General features: G+C 55.1%; 1 protein-coding gene across 1 annotated transcript; it reads left to right on the top strand.

Moving 5' to 3' along the window:
• The first annotated feature begins 561 nt into the window (after positions 1–561).
• Positions 562–19,409, top strand: L3MBTL1 (l(3)mbt-like 1 (Drosophila)). The gene is made up of 21 exons (XM_009587770.1): positions 562–697; positions 2,893–3,116; positions 3,912–4,056; positions 4,211–4,349; positions 5,046–5,169; positions 5,809–5,896; positions 8,054–8,145; positions 8,785–8,889; positions 9,772–9,907; positions 10,436–10,527; positions 11,592–11,743; positions 12,730–12,806; positions 13,256–13,341; positions 13,912–14,022; positions 14,307–14,421; positions 14,670–14,775; positions 15,730–15,927; positions 16,235–16,281; positions 17,225–17,382; positions 18,229–18,291; positions 19,275–19,409. Exons 1-21 carry the CDS (start codon positions 562–564, stop codon positions 19,407–19,409), a joined length of 2,529 nt encoding a protein of 842 aa, XP_009586065.1.
• Positions 19,410–19,895: the final 486 nt, after the last annotated feature.

Raw genomic sequence — 19,895 nt, 5'->3', positions numbered from 1 at the left:
CTCAGCTGCATGCAGTGGACTTCATGTTCCACCCCTTGTCCTGACCCTGGTTAACTCCTGTCACTTGTGAAATTCTCTCTTACAGTCAGTTAGAAGATCAAGGGTGACTGCCCAACGGGAGAACTGGAAGGGGAACTTCAGGGACCTCCGTCTTCTCCAGGGTTGGATTTGCCAACCCTCGGTCACAGTCTGCGTCAGAGTGGTGTAGGCCCCAGTGGGAGCCAGGAGCAGTCATAGCTTGTGGTGGATCTGCTGTGCTTGTACCATCTTATGGTGGTGCCAGGTAAGAAAAAACCCTTGGCTTTTGCAGGCTCTGAGCTGGGCTCTCGCAGCAGAGGCTTTACTAGGTCATGTTGGTACCAGCTGTGGCCTTCATGCTGTTCTCTGTTGGGTTCAATGAGCCTTTAATATCTCTTACAGGGGGTTCTGCTGGGAGATGGTGGAAAGGGAGGGACCATCCTCCACAGTCTCTTTCTCACTCCTTTGTCATGTTTGTACTTGTACCCAACTCATTTCTTTCTCGCTGTCTTCCAGTGTCTCGCTCTGTGCCCAGGCAAGGTGATGGACAGCAGAGCAGAGATGGAGGTTGTGAGAAGCACGAAGGGGAATACTGCTGGGGAAGTCAGCGTCCACGTGGTCACCACCGAGAGCACTGTGCAGAGCACCCACCTGCCAACAACTGCCTTCATCATACCAGGTATGCGGAACTGTTCTCTCTAACTGGTGCGTCCCCAGTCTTCTCCCCCCACGTTGATACCTCACACTCCTTGTATATCTGTGCTCCTCCCAAACCTTGGGAGGCAAAGCCGTGCTGCTGTTGCCATCTTAGAGGTTCCCTGTGGCTATCCCACATCACTTGGACTCTATTTGTGGCTGACCAAAACCTCTTGAGTTTTAAACCAAAGCCCTAATGTCTGGGGCCCTGTGCCAGTGCAGCACAGTGTGCTGGGTGCCTGCTTTGCAGGGCATGTGGGCTCCTGGGTTGCCGCATTATCAGAGAATCACAGAATATCTCAAGTTGGAAGGGACCCATAAGGATCATCGAGTCCAACTCCCTGCTCCTCGCAGGACTACCTAAAACTAAATCATATGACTAAGAGCATCGTCCAGACGCTCCTTGAACTCCGACAAGCTTGGTGCCGTGACCACTTCCCTGGGGAGCCTGTTCCAGGGACTGACCACCCTCTTGGTGAAGAACCTTTTCCTAATGTCCAATCTGAACTTCCCCTGACGCAGCTGCATTCCATTTCCTCGTGTCCTATCGCTGGTCACCAGAGAGAGGAGATCAGCACCTCCCCTCCGCTGCCCCCCTTGAGGAAGGTGCAGACTGCGATGAGGTCCCCCCTCAGCCTTCTCTTCTCCAAGCTGAACAAGCCAAGTGACCTCAGCCGCTCCTCGTAAGTCTTGCCCTCGAGACCTTTCACCATCTTGGTCGCCCTCCTCTGGACACACTCTAGTAGTCTGATGTCCTTCCTCTATCGAGGCAGCCAAAACTGCCCACAGTGCTCGAGGTGGGGCCGCACCACTGCAGGGTAGAGTGGGACAATCACCTCCCTCGACCGGCTCGCTATGCTGTGCTTGACGTACCCCAGGACACGGCTGGCCCTTTTGGCTGCCACTGTTGACTCATACTCAACTTGGCATCAACCCAAACCCCCAGATCTCTTTCCGTGGGGCTTCTCTCCTGCCTCTTGTCCCCCAATTTTACATTTAACCAGGATTACCCCATCCCAGGTGCAGAATCCGGCACTTGCTCTTGTTAAATTTCATACAGCTGGTGATTGCCCAGCTCTCTAGTCTATCCAGATGTCTCTGTAAGGCCTCTCTACCCGCGAGGGAGTCCACAGCTGCTTCTAATTTAGTGTCGTCGGCAAACTTAATGTGTGTTCGACTCCTGCATCCAGATCATTTATAAAAACATTAAAGAGCACTGGCCCTAAAATTGAGCCCTGCGGAACCCCACTGGTGACTGGCCGCCAGCCTGATATGACCCCATTTACTCTAAGTCTTTGAGCCCAACCCGTCAGCCAATTGTTCATGCAACTTATTACGGACTTGTGTAGCTGTGTGCTGGACGTTTTGTCCAGAAGGATACTGTGAGAGACAGTATCAAAAGCTTTGCTAAAATCCAAAAGACCCACATCTACTGACTTCTCTTGGTCAAATCGATGGGTGACCTCTTCATAAAAGGAAATTAAGTTAGTTAAGCAGGACTTTCCCCTTGTGAACCTGTGTTGGCTATGACCAATGACTGCATTGTCTCTCAAGTATTTTTCAATAACTCCCAGAATAACCTTCTCCATAATTTTACTAGCCACTGAAGTGAGACTGACAGGCCTGTAATTATCAGGGTCGTCCTTCTTACACTTCTTGAAAATTGGGACAACAATTTTCAGCCCAGCTGACCTGTGTCTTTCAGGTGTGCGAGCAAAGCATGGATGTGTGTTAGGTGAGATCAGGGGTGTTCTTTATCAGCAAATCTCCCAATTTTTCCTGCTCCCGGTGCCTCGGTTCCCTCTGCAGAGGGGCCCTGGGCTGCACAGTGTGTTCCTTTGAAATGAAACTAAACTGGAAGATGCAGTCCAGGAGCTCGCCAGCACAATCCTGTCACATCAGGGCATCCTGGTCATGGGAACAGTCTGAGGTTAGGCTGAAGTAGGAACCCTTGAATGTGGATAGTGTTAGTGCCACCCCCCAGCACAAGCCATTGCTGGCTGCAGATCTTGATGGGTCACACTGCCTGCTTGTGGGTGCTTTAGCCCACAGCACTGAGCCCTCGGCTGGGAGACTATGTCCCCTCTGTCATTTTGTGCTGCCTTTGAGCCTTGTTTGCATCAGTTAAGTGTTCTGTGTATGCCTCTGGTTGTTTGTTTCCTTTCTTCCCTTCTCAAGCAAATGCCACTACCATCAACCTTCCCACGAGCACCTTAGAAATTCAGCGATTCCCCCGGGAACCACAGAGAAGCACAGGGGCCGAGAGGCCGGAGAGGGGAGCAGGGAGTGAGCCCATCACAGCTACTGTCATTCCCCAGATCAGCGGGGTGCAGACCTGCAGCACAGTCCGTGTGCTGGAGTGGAAAGATGGGGTGGCTACTTTGCCTGGGAGTAACCTGCGGGTAAGTGTAGCCCTGGGCCACCGTGTTTGCCCCCGCCGCCACTCCCCCCAGCTGCTTGCCCTTGTAAGTGGCAGTCCCGCAGCCTGTGCCAGGCAGGGACCACCAGGATGTGACGTGGCCCCTGGCAGTACCCACACCCGAGCTGGAGGATCCCTCGGCTGTTCCGGCTCTGCGAGGCTCTTCTTGTGCCCCATCCCTATGCCCCTCCCATCTTGTGAGCTTAGAAGAGAGCGCACACATGGTGCCTGGGGGGCTGCAGCAGGTCTGCCCTGCACAGCGAGGCAGAGGGATGCTACATGCTGTGCAGGGCATCTTTCTTTTCCAAGCTGTGCCGTGGAGTTGGCTGTCACCAAACTCCTGCACTCACCCTGGAAACAGTGGCCTTGCACTCATAAGACAGCGGGTGCCTTTAGGTGTACCCCTCGGTACATGAAATAGGTTGCACAAAATGCACCAATTTCTCAGCTGCTACTCAGCCTCAGGGCACCACATCCTCCATCCATCACCCTGCCCCTCGTGCTGCCAGCTGGTGCTGGTCTTACCCAAGTGCAGGCAGCGTGCTTGCCCTGGCAGGCTCAGCGGCCAGCACAGACTGCAGGGAGAGGCAGCAGGACAGGTGACTTTGGTGCTGTGCTCGCCTCTATCATAAGAAGAGCTGTCCTCTTGTTGGACGCACTAATGACCGAACCATGTCCCTCTCATTCTCAGAGCTCACATGCACCCACTAGCTATCAAGTTAACATTTCTATCCTCCTTGTTAACTATTTTTCCTTGTTTTTTGGTTCAATGACATAGTTTCGAATAAATGAGTACGGGACGCTGAAGGTGGTGAGTGCTGATAAGATGCCTGCAGTGGAAGCTATAAAGGAGGGTCACACAGAGAAAGATGGGGACTCAGAGTTGGCACCCACCAGCAGGGACAATCCTACTGTGGCTCAGGGTAAGGGCACCATGGTGGCATTTCTGGGGTGGGTACCATCATCCAGCAGACGCTGTCTGGCGTAGGCCCTTAGCGAGGCAAATGTCTCCTGCTTCCTGCTCTCCTTCCTTTGCTGCACCTTGTGCCTCACTGCTCCTCTTCTTCCCTGACTCAGATGTGCTGGAGCAGACCAAGCTGCCAACAGCAGAAAGCATGTGCCACTGTGATACCTGTGGCCGGAGACACGTGTCGGATGGAGCTCGGGAAGGCAGGGGCTTCTGCAGTGAGCACTGTCACCAGCAGTTCAAAGAAAGGTAAAGGAGGGGGAGTCCGCTCCATGCAGAGCCATATCCATCTGTCTGTCTGCCCTCCCTGCCCTGGTCCACATGCTCCAGCAAGGAATGTAAGCCTATCTGTCTCCAGCAGGGGCTGGCGACACCACTTGTTTCCCTCTTTCCTGTAGGCAGAGTACCCTGGCTGCAGTGTGAGGGGATGAAGACTTGTCCCAGGGGACAGCAGGAAGCACAGGAGCCAGATTTTCTCCTGCCCAATTTTTGGCCTGACAAATGTGTCTGGTGGAGCAGGGCTGCAGCAGGAGGTTGCTGCAGTGGGTGCTTCCAGACTGAGCAGCAGTGGGAGGTGTGGGTCACGAGGGCATTTCCAGCCCCTCTGCTTACTAATGTGTGACTCCTGGGACTCATTTTCCAGCATCTCTGTGTGACTCTGATGCAGCTTAGAGCCCTGCTACGAAACTAGATTGCTTTTGATCCATCCCTGGGTTCAGGTTTCTGAGACCCAAGCACGTGAGCGTGATTCTGGTCTGTGCCCTGGTTCTAACCTCTTGCCAACTTGTGTGCTAAGAGGAGCGCATACGTTAGGCACGAGGGATGGGAGCATGTGTGAGTAAGAAATAGGGTGACAGTGATTCTCCAGCAGCCACTCCCTTACCGACACCCCAGCCATTGCCACATACCGTGCCGCCGTGGTTTACTCTCCCTTCCTCCGTGCAGGTCCGTCATTGTGGAAAACTCTGCCAGCAGTGCCAATGCCGCCGAAATCCTCAAGCCGGTGAAGAAACGAAAGAGGAAGGACTACCAGAGCCCTTCGGAGGAAGAATATGAATCTGAGCAAATGGTAGGAGGAGGGCAGGGAGGGCATGTGTGCGCACGTGCTGATGTCAAGAGTGGGCCGAGGGCCACCCCTGTGTGTGCACTTCTCATTGGTGCTTTTCAGTGCTATGTCAGCTGTACGTCGAAGGGGTAACCTGTTGGCTGTTAATGCCAAAAAGACTTGAATGTGTGGAGCATCAGGGCTTCTAGACACTTGGCTGGCTGTTTGGCATGCCGAGCGCCTCGGATCGGGCAGTGCTAGACACGTCCTGGTTGGGCTGTAGGTATCGAGCGCTCCGAACTGCTCTCTTGAGTCTGGGCCACCGAAGTGAGTGCTGAAGTAAGAGAGTGTCTGTCTGCGTGATGTGTATCCTGGGGAAGGGAGAGTGACTTTGACAAGGCAAGGAAGCTCTCTGCTTGCCAGCCCTGACTGTAGCAGATCCACTCCAGGTGTGATTGCTACCGCTCAGCACCAAAATCCCCCTTGGGCTCCCATCATCAGATCCTCTTGGCTGCCCATTTCTGGGCCAAGCATCAGTCAAATCATGGATGTTGCGGAGGCACAGTATGGCCCTTGGCACCGGTGTGAGGGTACAACACACAGCATAAACCTTTGTGCAGACCTCCAACGATGGGTTTCTGATCTGTCTGCTCTCATGTCTAGGAGGAAAAGCAGGAAGAGAGGAAAAACTCTGTGGGAGACTCTGCCATCAGCAATCTGGAGGCTGATGCGTGGAACGGCAGCCAGCACGGTATGGAGGGCCGGGTGGGCGGTGGGGTGAGTGCTCCCGCCACGGCTGTGGGGTCTCCCACTGAGGGGCTGGACCAGCATTTTGGTGCTCCAGCAGAGTCAAACACCCAGCACAGTGCGCTGATACGTGTTCCTGAAGGCTTGTAAGCTCCTCTGCTTGCTTGATCCTGCTCTCTCTGTCTTTTTCCATTTCTCTCCTTTCCTCTCTTTCTCTCCATGGGAAGGATGCACCCTTACAGATACGGCTGTGTCTTCTTCAGGCATTGGGCCGTACTGTACAGTGCTTTCTGGTCCCTCCCTTGGGAGCTGAATTTATTACTTGCTCGTGGATACCATGTTTGCTCCGAGAGGCACTATCCTGAGCAATAACGTGACTCTGCGCCATGTCTGGCTTTGCCCCCACTTTGGACGGTCTTACGGGGAACTTCCCTCACGTGATCGGTAGCTCACAAGTTTGGGAGCTGCTCCTCTAGGTCTGGTGCCGCTGAAGCCAGGTGATTTGGGGTTGTCTCATCTCGTGGGGATCTATTCCTGGACCATATCAGAGGAGATCTCAAACTCAGAGCTGTCGACACAGGGGGAAAGGAGACAAGCTGAGGGATGCAGTGTTTGCTTGTTTGTTTTTTTCCCTGCAGTGTGATGGGGGCGAGGGGGAAGGAAAACTTGGGAAAATACTGAAAATAAACATTTATGGGAAACCTTTTGTCTTTGAATAGTGAAAGGCCGTACTCAAAAGTAATTTTAAAATGAAACTGTTGCAGCTTCATACTCCTCTCCATAGCCAAATGTAGGGACAGTAGCAGGGGCCAGATGTCGTTAACCCCTGATGTTACACTGAGTTAACAGCTATTAGAAAGGGATCTCATACTCGCTTGCCAGGTCCTTTTCTCTACAATCTGAGCCCTGAGCATGTAACCTTCCCTGCTGCATACAAGTAAGCAGTGCTGAGCCTTGTGACATCAGCATTTTATTTTCTCTTATTTTAGAAGTACATCAGCAAACAAAATACACACCTGGATGCTTCAGTGCAGCAGAGTCAGTGTATGCTCTGTCTCCAGGTGTATTTGTCATTCTCCAGAAGTGCAGAGCTTGTGCTTATGGATTCCCCAAACATGCCTGCCGCTTTTTTCTATGTCATAAAGAATAATAAAGGTTCATCACTCTAAAGTATTAGCAAAGCATCTAGGTTAGTAACCTTGCTCACTGAAGCTCAGCTTTAATTTCTTCCACAAGTTCCTATTTCTTCCATCTCCACTTCCTCTAAGCCCAAGGCAGAAAGGAGTTGGTCTGTTTTCCTCCTGCATTTCTGGCCTGCCCTACCCAAGGCTGTCTGCCATGGCTGACCTATAGCTGTGAATTACTCAGTCTGGAATAGGCACAGCACTCCTCGAGTCCCTTCAGGCACTACGAAGCAGGGAGAGAAAGAGGCTGGAGAGCAAGAGACTTGGGTTGTGTCTTGTGTGCCTTGGGCAAGGCCTTTGTGGCCTTCCCAAAGGGTTCGAAGGCATGAAGGATCACCTCCCTGCCTATGAAGAGATGGTGCTGTCTTCTTTTCATGAATACCATAAGGGTAAATGCATCTCTAGCGCACCAGGGTGGCCCTGGTGTGCCAAGGGGGGCTCAGGTGGTTGTCTCAGAGCAGAGGATAGCAGAGCTGGTGCCTCTGGAGCAGCAGTGGGAGGTGAGCCCGCTGCTGGTTTGACTGGCCAGGAGCCCCTTGCAGCTGGGAGTGATTCCCAGACCTCTGGATGGATCCTGCTGGCTGTCCCAAATCCATCAGTGCTGTGGCCATTTTGGATGTACTGGCTGGAGGAGGTGGTTGCAGAGGTGTCCTGATGCTTTGTCCTTCAGGCTCCTTAGGTGCCTTACTAGAGCATTGTACAGCGACAGAGGACATTTGGGTCATGGGGACCTATGTGAGAGGGGGCCTCTTGGCTCTGTCCCTCCTCGGACAGCCGACCAGGTTTGCTGGAGAAGGGGCTCTGGTAGGATGGTGCTGAGCTTTGCAGGGATGCAGGACTGTGCGTGAGAGCGGGATGCGGCCCCAGCAGGACCCATGCGCTCGCCTGCCCTCCGCGCTGCCCCGAGGCAGGCAGGGATGGAGGCTGGAGCGGACCCTCAGCAGCGCCTCTTGTGTGTGCGTTTGTGCTGCGCTCAGGTGCCAGTGAGGAGAAGAAAGAAGGCTGGTCTTGGGCGTCCTACTTGGAGGAGCAGAAAGCTGTCGCTGCCCCTTTAGATCTCTTCCAGGATGTGAGTTGGGATTTTCCTGTCTTTTTCCCTCTTTCATCTTCTCTTTTCTTTCCCTTTTTTTCCCACCCCTCCTCCTTCTCCTCTCTTCCTTGCTTCCCTATTTTGCGGGACTCTGAGCGATAAGCAAGCTCCCATCTTCATCTGGAGGTGACCAGTCAGCCTCCAGTTTTGATTTGCCCCAAGTCCCACTCCCCAGCAGGGTGCTGTCTCCCATCCCAAGCACCCCACATTTGCCTAGGACACCCCTGTGGCTCTGGCAGGGTGGTGGAGACTTTCCAGCCCTTCCTCGAAGCCAGGTGTGGGCTCCCCTGAGGCCACGTTGCTGCGCTGCACCCCTGCTCCCGGGTGTCTGATTGCCAGGGTGCAAGAGGAGCCAGGCCCGTGCCCCACTCTCCCCGGCTGCGGCTGTTAGCCCAGGGACACCCTGCCCTGCCAGTAGCAAGAGACGCAAACCCACAAGGAGGTGGAAGAATGTGTTTTTCTACGGGAAAAGAATTAAAATTTGGACGACAACATAACCTGTGGCCCACAATCTCCTGGTCCCAGCAGCTCCCATTGCCTGATGGTTGCTCCTTGGGATGGTTCTAGACCCGACTACCTGTGTCATTTTTTACATTGTAGTTTAATTTTTGTTTCCAGTACCAAGGAGCTTCCCAGCACAAGAATGGCTTTAAAGTGGGGATGAAGCTGGAGGGGATCGATCCGCAGCACCCATCTATGTACTTTATCCTGACAGTGGCTGAGGTAAGGCACCTCCGGTTCCCTTGGTTTCTCCTCATGCCCGCGCAGCAGGAGGCTCTGTGGGAGGGGAGGTGCTGCCACTGGCCCATGGAGGAGACGGGCTTTGGGCCCTCGCCTGCATGTAGCTGCATGAGATGAGCTGGCGCTCCGGCACCTCGGTCAAGCGAACGGGGAGTTTCCTTCCAGTTCGTAGGGGCAGGAGACATGCTGTGGAGCAGCTGTCATGCCCCAGCCTAGTTGGTCTCTCCATCACCCTGACACAGCAGGACCATGGGGGGAGACTGTGGTGATGGCAACAGTTTCTTATCTTCAAGTTGATGCCCCTCAGACAGGTCTGAGCCCTTGAGATGGAGGGTGTGCAGGCATCCCATTGCTCTTCCTTGTGTCCGTGGAGGCCCTCTGTCTGTGGGGCTCTCCGTTCAGCCATGTGGCAGCTGAACCAGCCTTGCCTCGCAGTGCTCCCCAGGCAGCCAGGGAGATCAGCTGCACAACAGCAGCTGCTGTTCTTGCTGCTGGAGAGATTTCACCAAAGCAGCACGGCATTTAGCCAAAATCCCTGCGCCAGCGTCTCCCCCGGGTGCAGAAAAGGCAATCCTTGCACTTGCTGGACCCAGCAAGGTACCCACCATGGCACCCCATGCACCAGCCTGAACCTCCCTTCTTAGGGCTGGCTTGTGGTGGCCTTGCACTTACCTTGTTCTGTGCTGGACACCTTTTGGGACTGGCATGTGCCTCCCGATTTGGGCACTGGCCTATGATTGACGCTTGGCTTCCCTAAGTGATACGCTGAGATTGTGTGCGGGAGGGGAGGTGCGTGCGATGCTCAGCCAGGGACAGCAAGAGGTTTCCATGGTCCTTTCCTTTTCCTGCCCGCCCTGCTGGTAGGTGTGCGGTTACCGGATGCGCCTCCACTTCGATGGCTACTCTGAGTGCCATGATTTCTGGCTGAATGCTGACTCCCCCGACATCCACCCTGCTGGCTGGTTTGAGGAGACAGGGCACAAGCTCCAGCCCCCGAAAGGTAAGGAGTTAGCGAGTCTCAGTTGGTGGGTCCTTTTGAAGGAGGGGGACAAGTAGTGGGCCCCCAAACGTAGAGCTGGAGATGGGGACAGGGTGGCTCCATGGGGCCCAGGGTGGGATGCTGCTGTGCTGGGGGGGGTTTCCACAGGACAACCTTTCAGGCACTCATCACGCTAAAGATCTCTGCTCACTCCCATTTTGGTGCAAAGCCCTGTCACCCTGGATGTCCCAGTGCCAGGCTGGAGCCAGCCGCTGTGCCCCAGGGCAGGTGGTATGATGCTCTCTGGGCAGGAGCTGAGCTCTGGATTTCCACTCCACTGCTAATGTTTCCTAGCACCCTTTCAAAATCAGCCATTGGCCTAAGCCACGGGCTTTGGGTTTCCCAGGGCTGGTGTAGACCCCATCCGCCCACAGTAGGACATGCCTGGCAGGGCAAGGGCTGGTCAGGGGTGGCCGGGCTCAGCCTCATGACCTCCTGGCTGCTCTCTGTGAACTCGCTGCTGTCATTTCTCTTCCTGAGGGGTTGTAGGTTATAAGGAAGAAGAATTCAGCTGGCCAAACTACCTGAAGATAACAAAGGCTCAGGCAGCTCCTAAGCACCTCTTCATGGTCCGAAACACTGTGAGTAGCAGCTTCTACTTCCTGCCAGAGCCTGCAGGTTCAGGTGTGACTTCTTCCCCTCCAGCTGAGCAGAATGCCTGTGCTAGTGCTAGGCTTTTCTCTGTCCACCCCACACTTCTCAAGCCCACAGTGCAGAGAGCCAGGAGAGTGTGCTGCTGGCATTGCTTAATGAGATGTGGCATGCTTTGCTGCTGAGGATCTGTAGCTTGGACACTAGTTTGGTGTGCCCAAAATTGGCGTTGGTCTGATTCACTGTTTCATCCAGGTCAGTCTCATGGACGGTTAAATCTGTTGCAGAAGTGCTAGTGAAGAGAAGTAACCCCTACTCGCAACAATTATTTTGCCAAAACCCCTCAGTTAATGTTTCATAAGTATAATTCTTTTGTCTCTTTTTTGTGTCTTCATTGTTTCTGTCTCTGCCTTTATTTTTCATATGGCAGCTTGGGTAAGGAAAGTGGGAATATAGCGGAGTACAAAATGCTGACGGTTTCTTTGTCAGCTGCAGAGGAAACTCAACCTACTGATAAATCAGCCTCTCCAAGTTATTTATTGTGTCTAAGCCCTCCTGTTCATTGCTGCAACAATCCCACTAGCATGTGTGACGCAGCGTTTTGCACAGATTTTGGATCCAAGAAATAAAGGCAGGTAGGATGAAGGGCCCCGTCCCAGCTCCTCCTGCCAAGCCTAGGGCATTCGTCACTGCTAACACTGGAGGAGCGTGACTGCAGACAAGTGTTTTGTGACAAAATCTGAATCAGTGTAAGTTGGAGGCTGTTTTTCTCTTGGAGGTTACTGCTTATAGAGGATCTTGAGGGTCTGAAGATTTCTTTTCCTCTTTCTTTGTGTGGCCAAGCTGAGTTACTTACCCTCTGCCTGTTTTCTTGCATGCACAGCACGGCACTGCCCTTCTGGGATCCTGAATGGTCCTGGGCCTGCCTGGAGGCCAGGGAGGGTCTGGATTTGGGAGCGTTTGGGCAGGTGCCTCCTTGCAGCAGGCAAGGGAAGTGGTGAGGAGGGCGCTGGGACCGCGGCTCTGAAAGAAACCTGCCCCTCTCTCCTCCCAGCATGAGGCTTCCCCGGGCTTCGAGGTGGGCATGAAGCTCGAAGCTGTGGACCGCATGAACCCTTCCCTGATCTGTGTTGCCACAGTGACTGACGTGGTGGACAATCGCTTTTTGGTGCACTTTGACAACTGGGATGATACTTATGACTACTGGTAAGTGCACAGAGGCTCCTGGGGTGCCAGTGCTGGGTAGACACCCTGCCACTGCTTCAGCAAGAGTGACAGGGTGCTCGGGAAAGCGTGGGACAATCCCAGCATGGTGCTGCAGACAGGCCACCAGTGGTCTAGTGAGGCAGAGCTGAGGGACAAACTTTTGCCTGCTCCATGCCACCTCCTGGGACATTGCCATGGCCCTGTAGTTAACGTGGGGCAAAGAGGCGTGATCGCATACTGTGGGCTCGCCCTGAAACCCACCTGGGAGATGGGGCCACCTGCAGTGCAGAGACTGAAGACCTGATCTTAAAAGGAGCTCCTGCGTCTGTAGGAAGGGGATTGTGGCTGGGGCGGGGAGATGTCCCAGTTGTGGTTAAGGCCAATTAAAATGGCCAGTTTGCACAATCCAGGTCCTGAGAGCAGCTCTGTTTTCTTTGTGGCTGGAGCCCTCTGACTTTCTTACTTCTTGCCCCGAGGAGCTGTGGGGCTGCAGTGGTTTCTGTCCCTGGCTGCTCCTCACTCGCTGGTGCTGGGCAGCTATCTGCTCTGTCCCAGGGCAGACCTGCGAAGCAGCAGCACCTGAGTGTGCTGTGACCTACTGGGAGCTGTGACCAGGACATGAGCCCCCCCGATTGCTCAGGTCTCACTGCTCCGAGCTCTGAAAGGCATGGCCTTTCACAGCAAAGAGTTGCTGTTCTCTGGGCAGCTCTGCAGCAGGGCTTGCACCCGGGGCGTGTTCGTGTCCTGCCCCTCTGAGCTGGAGTCCCCCTGCTCTAGCCCTTGCTTTGCAAGGGCCCGTGATTCCCTGGGTCACTCAGGGACAAGGGTGCTGTAGAAGACCTTGGCTTCTGCAGGGGCTTCTGCTGGTGGTGCAGGCCTGGGGGATGGTGCCAAGTGGTCTGCCCTGGGCCCCCGCAACCCGCGCTGTCTCGTGGTGATGAGCTGGGTATCTCAGCCCTGTGTAAGACTTTGGATGTGTTTTCTAGGTGTGACCCCAGCAGTCCATACATCCACCCAGTTGGATGGTGTCAGGAGCACGGCAAACCCCTCACACCTCCTCAAGGTGAGTCAGCGGCCTGGAGCGCAGCCTTCACTGGTGCGTCCCCTTGGGGACAGGCTTCTCAGGCTGGCATGGGGAGCCTGGGGGCGCAAACCCCATGGCCCTTGCTTGTCTGCAGGCCCACACAGTTTCCTTCAGCAAGGCCACAGCCAGGGAGGCAGCACGCCTCTGCTGAGGCTCCTGTACACGTGTTCAGGTGCAGCATGGTGGTTGTGTTGGGCCAAGTGGAGACACGAGGACCACCCAAGCTGTCTGTGCAGGCCCAGATGTTTCTGCTTCCTTGTACCCTGGATTTCATGGTCCATGAGAAAAATAGTAGCACTTCTTGATGTCTCTCAGGTTCCCATGTGCCTGGCACAGACTTGGTTGGTCCTTCAAGGCAGTAGGACATTCTGGGGTACTTGCCATCTTCCTACAGGCGTGTCTCACCTTCTGCATCTTCCCCCTTCTAGATTATCCTGACCCCGACAACTTCACCTGGGAAAAGTACTTAAAGGAAACTGGAGCATCTGCTGTCCCGGCTTGGGCCTTCAAAGTGGTGAGTGCCACATCATCTGCTCCACTGTGCCTGGGCAGGAATTCGGGTTTTCTCCATTGTCAGCTCTTTGCTTTTATGAAAAGTCAAGTGATGTTCAGTATGCTCCTGCCACAGGCCTGGGGTTCAGATCTACACTCAAGGTTCAGAAGTCATGGCTGTCCTGGGCAAATAGTTCAAAACTGGGAAAAATGTATGACCATCCCCTCAGCTAGACAGGAGCCGGGTGATGTGAAATCGTTTAGGCTTGCTTGATAGTTGTTGTCTCCAACTGCAGCAGCAGCAGCTGTGTCTAGCCAAGTGTGACTGCAATATAGATTCCCAAAATGTGTCTCTTAGAGACCTTCTTCCCTTGGGCACAGCTTTCCCATCTTGTTAAAACACAGCTCAGATCCAGGAGGCCTGTCCCCACTCTCTCCCGTTGCCACTGTGAGCTGGGATGGCTCTTACCCGGACAGGCCAGGGCTGGGAGCTGGGCTTGAGGAGCGCACGCTGCTGGGAAAGCTGCCGAGGGGCGCGGGAGCCCGAAGCACGGCCCTGCTCCCCGCTGACCTGGGTTCTTCCTGGCCCCAGCGCCAACCCCACGGCTTCCTGGTCAACATGAAGCTGGAGGCAGTGGACAGGAGGACTCCTTCCTTCATCCGAGTGGCCAGTGTGGAAGACGTGGAAGATCACAGGATAAAGGTGGGTGCTGGAGTCACGGTGCTGAGCCTGTGTCCAGGCATTGTGCTGGCTTGCTCTTGCCCTTCCCAGCTCACTGCCAGTTGCAGTGGTAAAGTGTGTGAAGGTCTGTGGAAGCACACTGTGTGGAGGATGGCAGGTCCCAGTGCCAGGTCCCAGGAGTGGAGCAGAGCCTTGTGCTGCAGTTCAGCTCTACCCTGCTGCTTGCTGGCAGCTTGGAGGGCTCCAGAGCTCCTCAGGGAGGTGCCCTGAGATTTGAAGGGTGACCTGTCTACTTGTCTTCCCAGATCCATTTTGATGGCTGGAGCCATGTCTATGATTTCTGGATTGATGCGGATCATCCAGACATCCACCCCATAGGCTGGTGCTCAAAAACTGGACACCCACTGCAGCCTCCTCTCAGTAAGTCCTGCGCCTGGGTCAGTCCCTCATACCAGGGCCAAAGCATGCCAGATCCCCACTGTCACCGCCACCTGCCCATGTGCAGAAATGGGAGGGCAGGTGCTGGCCGAGGATGGGCAGGGAGGAAGGGCTTTTCCGTGGAGTTCTCAGTTGGAAAAGTCCTCCCCGTTTGGCATGGGCAGGGAGCCCAGAGCCCTGAGTTGGCCTCTGCTGTGACAGTCTCTCTCCTGTTTCTCTTCCTGGTCTAGGGCCAAAGGAACCAGCCTCCTTCTCCTCGGCCCATGGGGGCTGCCCCACCCTAGGCTGCAAGAGCATCCCTCACACCAAGAGCTCCAAGTACAGCTTTCACCACAGGTGGGCTCCCCAGCACAGCTCAGAGGGGCACAGCTTCCCTCCCGGCCCATGCCCACCCATCCTCTGCTCCTCTGCATCCGTCACACCCACCAGCAACCAGCCCTTCCCTACATCCACCCCACACCCAGTTCTGCCCCCTGCTTAGGCGCAGCCCTTGCTCTCCCCAGGCCAGGCCCCAAGGCAGCCCGGAGCCCACGGCTAGTGTAACTCCTGTGAGCAACTGTCCTGTGGCACCCAGAGCCCCTGGGGGTGCCCTACGTGCCCATCTACCGGTGGGGACGTATGGGCTACGTAGGGGTCGGTGCCTCTAAGATGCTTTTCACTGATACCAGCTTCAAGGACGATGTTCCTCCCACCCCTCATGGATGCCTTTCACTGTGAGGTTGTGAGCTGGGAAGTCCTGAGAAGGAACAGTGCATCTGCCCCAGCTCAGTCAGTCACTTGCGTGACCTTTTCCAGGGGAAACCTGGAAACACGGTGTAGTGCCGACCCCAGCATGGCAGGCTGGCATCAAGAGGAGCGAGTATGGTGGAGCATCTGTGAGGATGGGGAAGATAGATCTGGCTCCCAGGGGTTTCTCTACTGGCCACACTCGTGACACTTGCTTCCTCCTCACTCTGAGGCTAGTCTGGATGCCTGTGGGGGCAAGGAAGGGAAGATGGAGACCCTGTGAACCCCAGTGACCTGCTTGACCAGCACTGTGGTGACTTGCACAGGGTCACTGTGATGGCAGTGGAGAAGGTGGGACGGGTATTTGTACCTGCAGGGACTGGGTGTGCCCTGCCCGTGCACCCAGCGCCCTTGCCCCTGGAATTTGTTCAGCACATCTTTACTCTGCTTTTCGTGGCCAGGGCTATGGCTTCCCATGCTCGGGGGCGGAGGGGTGACCCTGTTGGCTCGCCCCCCGTGCTGTTCTGAGCCGGGTCCAATGCTTGCCTTCCCTCTGTTCTCTAGGAAGTGCCCCACGCCGGGTTGCGACGGGTCAGGACATGTGACTGGGAGATTCACGGCCCATTACTGCCTCTCAGGGTGCCCGCTGGCAGAGAAGAACCAGGGCAGGCTTAAGGCGGACTTGTCCGACACCGAGGCCTCAACTCGCAAGAGGAACCTGATTGGCTTCCCTCAGCGAAAGAAATCTCGGCACCATGGGAGGTAGGGGCAAGCCCGGTGAGCCCTGTGCAGCAGTGCAGGGCCCCTGTGCCACGACTGCCATCCCTGGGAGGGATGGCCAAGCCGGAGAGGCTCCTTGACCGCTGGCAACTGGCGTTTGTCCTTCCAGCTCTGCTGGGCACCTCTCTTGGTTTTTCTTCCTACGTTTTGTATCTTTAGTTGTCAACCTTTTGGGTCAGGGTCTGAGAGGTCCTTGCTCCCACTGCCAAGGCATGGCTCTGTGCGGTGTGGAGGAAGGCCCTCGGGCCAGTCCCAACCCAGTTGGAAATCAGTCTTCCTGTCTCTTTAGAGGGCGACCTCCAAAGTACCGGAAGATCCAGCAGGAAGACTTCCAGAGTAAGTGCCATCCTCTGCCACAGTGTCATCGCAGGGGGCAAGGCTCGAGGAGCTGGGGTGGTGGCTGTTGGAGGCAGGTCTCCCTTGGCTCACTCAGTTAGACCTCACGCAGGTGAGCACCAGTGAGGAGCTTGTGGTCAACTGCCAAAGTTGACTATCTGACAAGTAGCATCCCTGCCTCTTCTAGGTCCCTTGTCATGTCTCTTGGTTTATGTTTGTGAATCTTTGAGTGCTTTAGGGCAGGAAATTAGCATTCTCTCTCTACGGCAGTGCATTTTCCCCGGCACTTTGTCCTCTTCAGACAGGGATGCTGTGCCTTCATCCTGTGGCTGCCGTATCCCAAAACATCAGTGTGGTTGTGAAGTGCCAAATTATTGCTGCAGGGCAGAAACTGATGCTGAACAGTTTGCTTGGCATTTAGTTCTGATGACTGACATAAGACTATGACTGACATTTATTCCGGCCAGTATTGGTTTTACCGTGGGCTGTCCTGCTGCCTACCCCAGCGCTGGGGGTGAATGAAGAGGACCTCTTCTTGGGAGTTTCCTTGGCTCCTTGGAGCAGAGAGCAAGGGAAAAGCTTTCTTAAAAATATGAAATGAACTGAATGATATGGGCTGGCATTCTGGTGTGAAATTTGACATTGAAATCTAGTTCAGTACGGAAAATGAATGATTGAAGGTGGTGAGAACAAGGCAAAGCCAAGCTTGTCTCTTAACTTCTTCCCCCACCATCCCCAATCCCACCAAACTGAACACGTGGATACACTGATATTCTATTAATCCAAGGGACAAACTGCTCTTGATACCTGCACCCATGAGACCATCTGCTGCCAGCCCTGCCCCCCCTGCCGAATGGGGCCCTCCCCAAGGCTTGTAGGGTAGGATGAGATGGGATGTTGTTGTCCTTCTACCTTGTATCACATCTTGCATTTTTATTGCCAGCTATTTCTTCAGACAATATGCACCAGTCGCTCTTCATGTCTGCCCTTTCTGCCCACCCCGACCGCTCCCTGTCGCTCTGCTGGGAGCAGCACTGCAAACTCCTGCCGGGGGTGGCTGGCATCACAGCAACTACAGTGGCCAAGTGGACCATTGATGAGGTAAGATGGTTTTTGAAGACTGCGTGCTGACTCCTAATCCACTGGCATGGCTGGGAGCACTCTACCTGGCTGTGCAGCACCATGGTACATGCACCAGGCACGGTGGTGCTTCAGTGGCCACTTCCCTGGGCTAGTGAGAAGGTGGTCTGCTGGACACGCTTGTGGGGTACTGTGTGGACAGCTGCCAGACACAAGCCCTGATTGGCAGCTTCTGGGAAGCACATGCAGAACTACCAGGTTCTCGCTTGGCTTGAATGTGACCCTGGCCCAGGGCAGGCAGGTGAAGGCAAACAGCAGTCTCTTCATTTAGCATGTTACAGTTTTCCAAACAAATCAGTTTCATCTTTGCCAAGTATAAAAATTAAACCATAGACTCTGCAGATAAGAAGTCACTTCCCGGTTTCTCTGAAAAAGAAATCTTCACCTCAGATTCTTCGTCATCACCTTCATTCACTTTCTTGGGCATCTGCGATGGTCCCTCTTAAGGCCTGGGTAGCTGGAACTCTGGTCCCGGTCCCAGCCCCAGCAGCCCCTGCCTGATTTCCCCATTACCTCTCCTGCCCCTGCCTCTCAGTGGGAATCATCTCACTGTGCTGGAGATGGCTTTTTGGAGATGAAGCTGCTGTGGTATTTGCTACTCTGGGGCTGGAGGAGGCCAGCACCTGTGCCCTGGTCCCAGGGTGATCTCTAGGCATGGGAGGGTGCTGCAGCTGCAGCCTCTGCCCTAACAGCCACATGTCACCTTACAGGGTGCAAAATGTCTGTAGAAGGAGGATGTGGGCTCATGGGGGGTCTCCAGCCAGAAATGTTGCTTCTATCTTGACTTTTTTTTCTGTTTATTTCAAGGTCTTTAGCTTTGTTCAGACTCTGACAGGTTGCGAGGACCAAGCCAAGCTCTTCAGAGATGAGGTGAGAAGGGCTGGGGGATGAGTGCAGGTGGCCAAGGACAGCTGTTTGCCAATAGGGCGGGGAGGAATTGGCCAGTGGCCTTCCTACAACGGATTGCTGCTGAATGCTGAGAGCACGTCCAGCACCTGGCAGCGATCCCACCCTGCAGCCCTGGGGGCAGCAGCCCACTGCATTCGAGTGTGCACTGTCTGCCTGTGCAGATATGGTGGCAGGAGGGAGATGCTGACACCCAAGGAGCTGTGCGGCCCTGTTCTCCCGGCATGGGTGAGGGAGGGCCCCTCTGAGGAGGCTAGGATGGGGGGACCGGGAGGAGGATGGTGCTGCAGCCTTAATAGCACCATCACCTCCTGAGGGAAGCTGCTTACTCCTCACCCATTTACCCTTCCCCGCCTGCATCCTCTCACCAGCACAGCAGTTCGGTGGCATTGCTGTCTGTCAGCCAGGTGCATTGTTTTTAGACCCCTCTGTGGAAAAATGCGCAGAGGCACTGCTTGCCAGCATGCGCAGTACACGCAGTGCAGGTTGATCCTGGGCACACTGGGTACAGCAAATGTTAGTGCTTTAAGGGTGCTGAGGCACGCAAAGCTGAGCTGGGGGCAGCCTCCACGCGTGCCAGGACCTGGAGCAGGGAATGGACGGGTGTTTGCCCAGAGCAGGTTGCCTGCTGGCTGTGTGCCGTGCCCATTGTGCTCTGTCACAGAAGCCCGGGCCGGCTGCAGTGTGAGCTCCTGGGGTGGCCCCTAGAAGGGCCTTTCCCCCTCTCTGCCCTGTTCCTGGGCGCACGAGCTCCCAGCTCTGGCTTATTTGGGGCAGCGTGGGAGTGCTGTGGGTTGCCCCTGCCCTACTCCCTGGGATCATCTGTGGCACCTGGCTGAGGGTGAGTGCGACTGAGCATGTCCCCAGGTTGTGCCCATGCTGGCTGTCCCTAGAAATTCACAGCCTGGGTTTTCGGTGAGTGCCTTTGTCCCTGCTCTCCTCTCTAGATGATCGATGGCGAGGCGTTCCTCTTGCTGACGCAGGCTGACATAGTCAAGATTATGAGTGTCAAGCTGGGCCCGGCACTCAAGATCTACAATGCCATCCTCATGTTCAAGAATGCTGATGACACCTTAAAGTGACTTTTCTTGGCCCGATCGGGACCCTCCCTCAGCACCGGTGCTGCCAAACTGTCTCGTCAGGACAGAGATTCCCCCCAGCCGACCGCAGCTTGTCATGTCCTGCTCATGTCCTCTCGGATGCCGCATCTCCTCTCTCCCACCAGTCCATCTCCCGTCCTCTCCCCTCCACTCCACATTGCCCTTCCCCTCCAGCGCTGGGTACAGGCTGACCCCAAGCCTCGGGGACGGCTGCAGGGACGGAGGGTGGATGTGGGACTAGCCTGTCTTAGCGTGACAGCTGACCCCATGTCCTGCTGTGACTGCACTCATTCGGGGTGGGAGGTGTAAAGGGACGAGGGAGCAGTGCGGAGGGTGTGGCAGCTGGGGGCTGACACCACTACTCAAGTCACCCAGGTAAGGGAAGGGACGACTGGGGCTGACACCACTACTCAAGTCACCCAGGTAAGGGAAGGAACGACTGCCCGCCTATGTGCTTGCAACCGTTTA

The sequence above is a fragment of the Fulmarus glacialis genome, unplaced genomic scaffold (assembly GCF_000690835.1).
Source record: "Fulmarus glacialis isolate BGI_N327 unplaced genomic scaffold, ASM69083v1 scaffold3951, whole genome shotgun sequence".
Classification (NCBI taxonomy): domain Eukaryota; kingdom Metazoa; phylum Chordata; class Aves; order Procellariiformes; family Procellariidae; genus Fulmarus; species Fulmarus glacialis.
The sequence above is the reverse complement of the archived record's forward strand: the minus strand, read 5'-3'. Positions and strand labels throughout refer to the sequence as shown.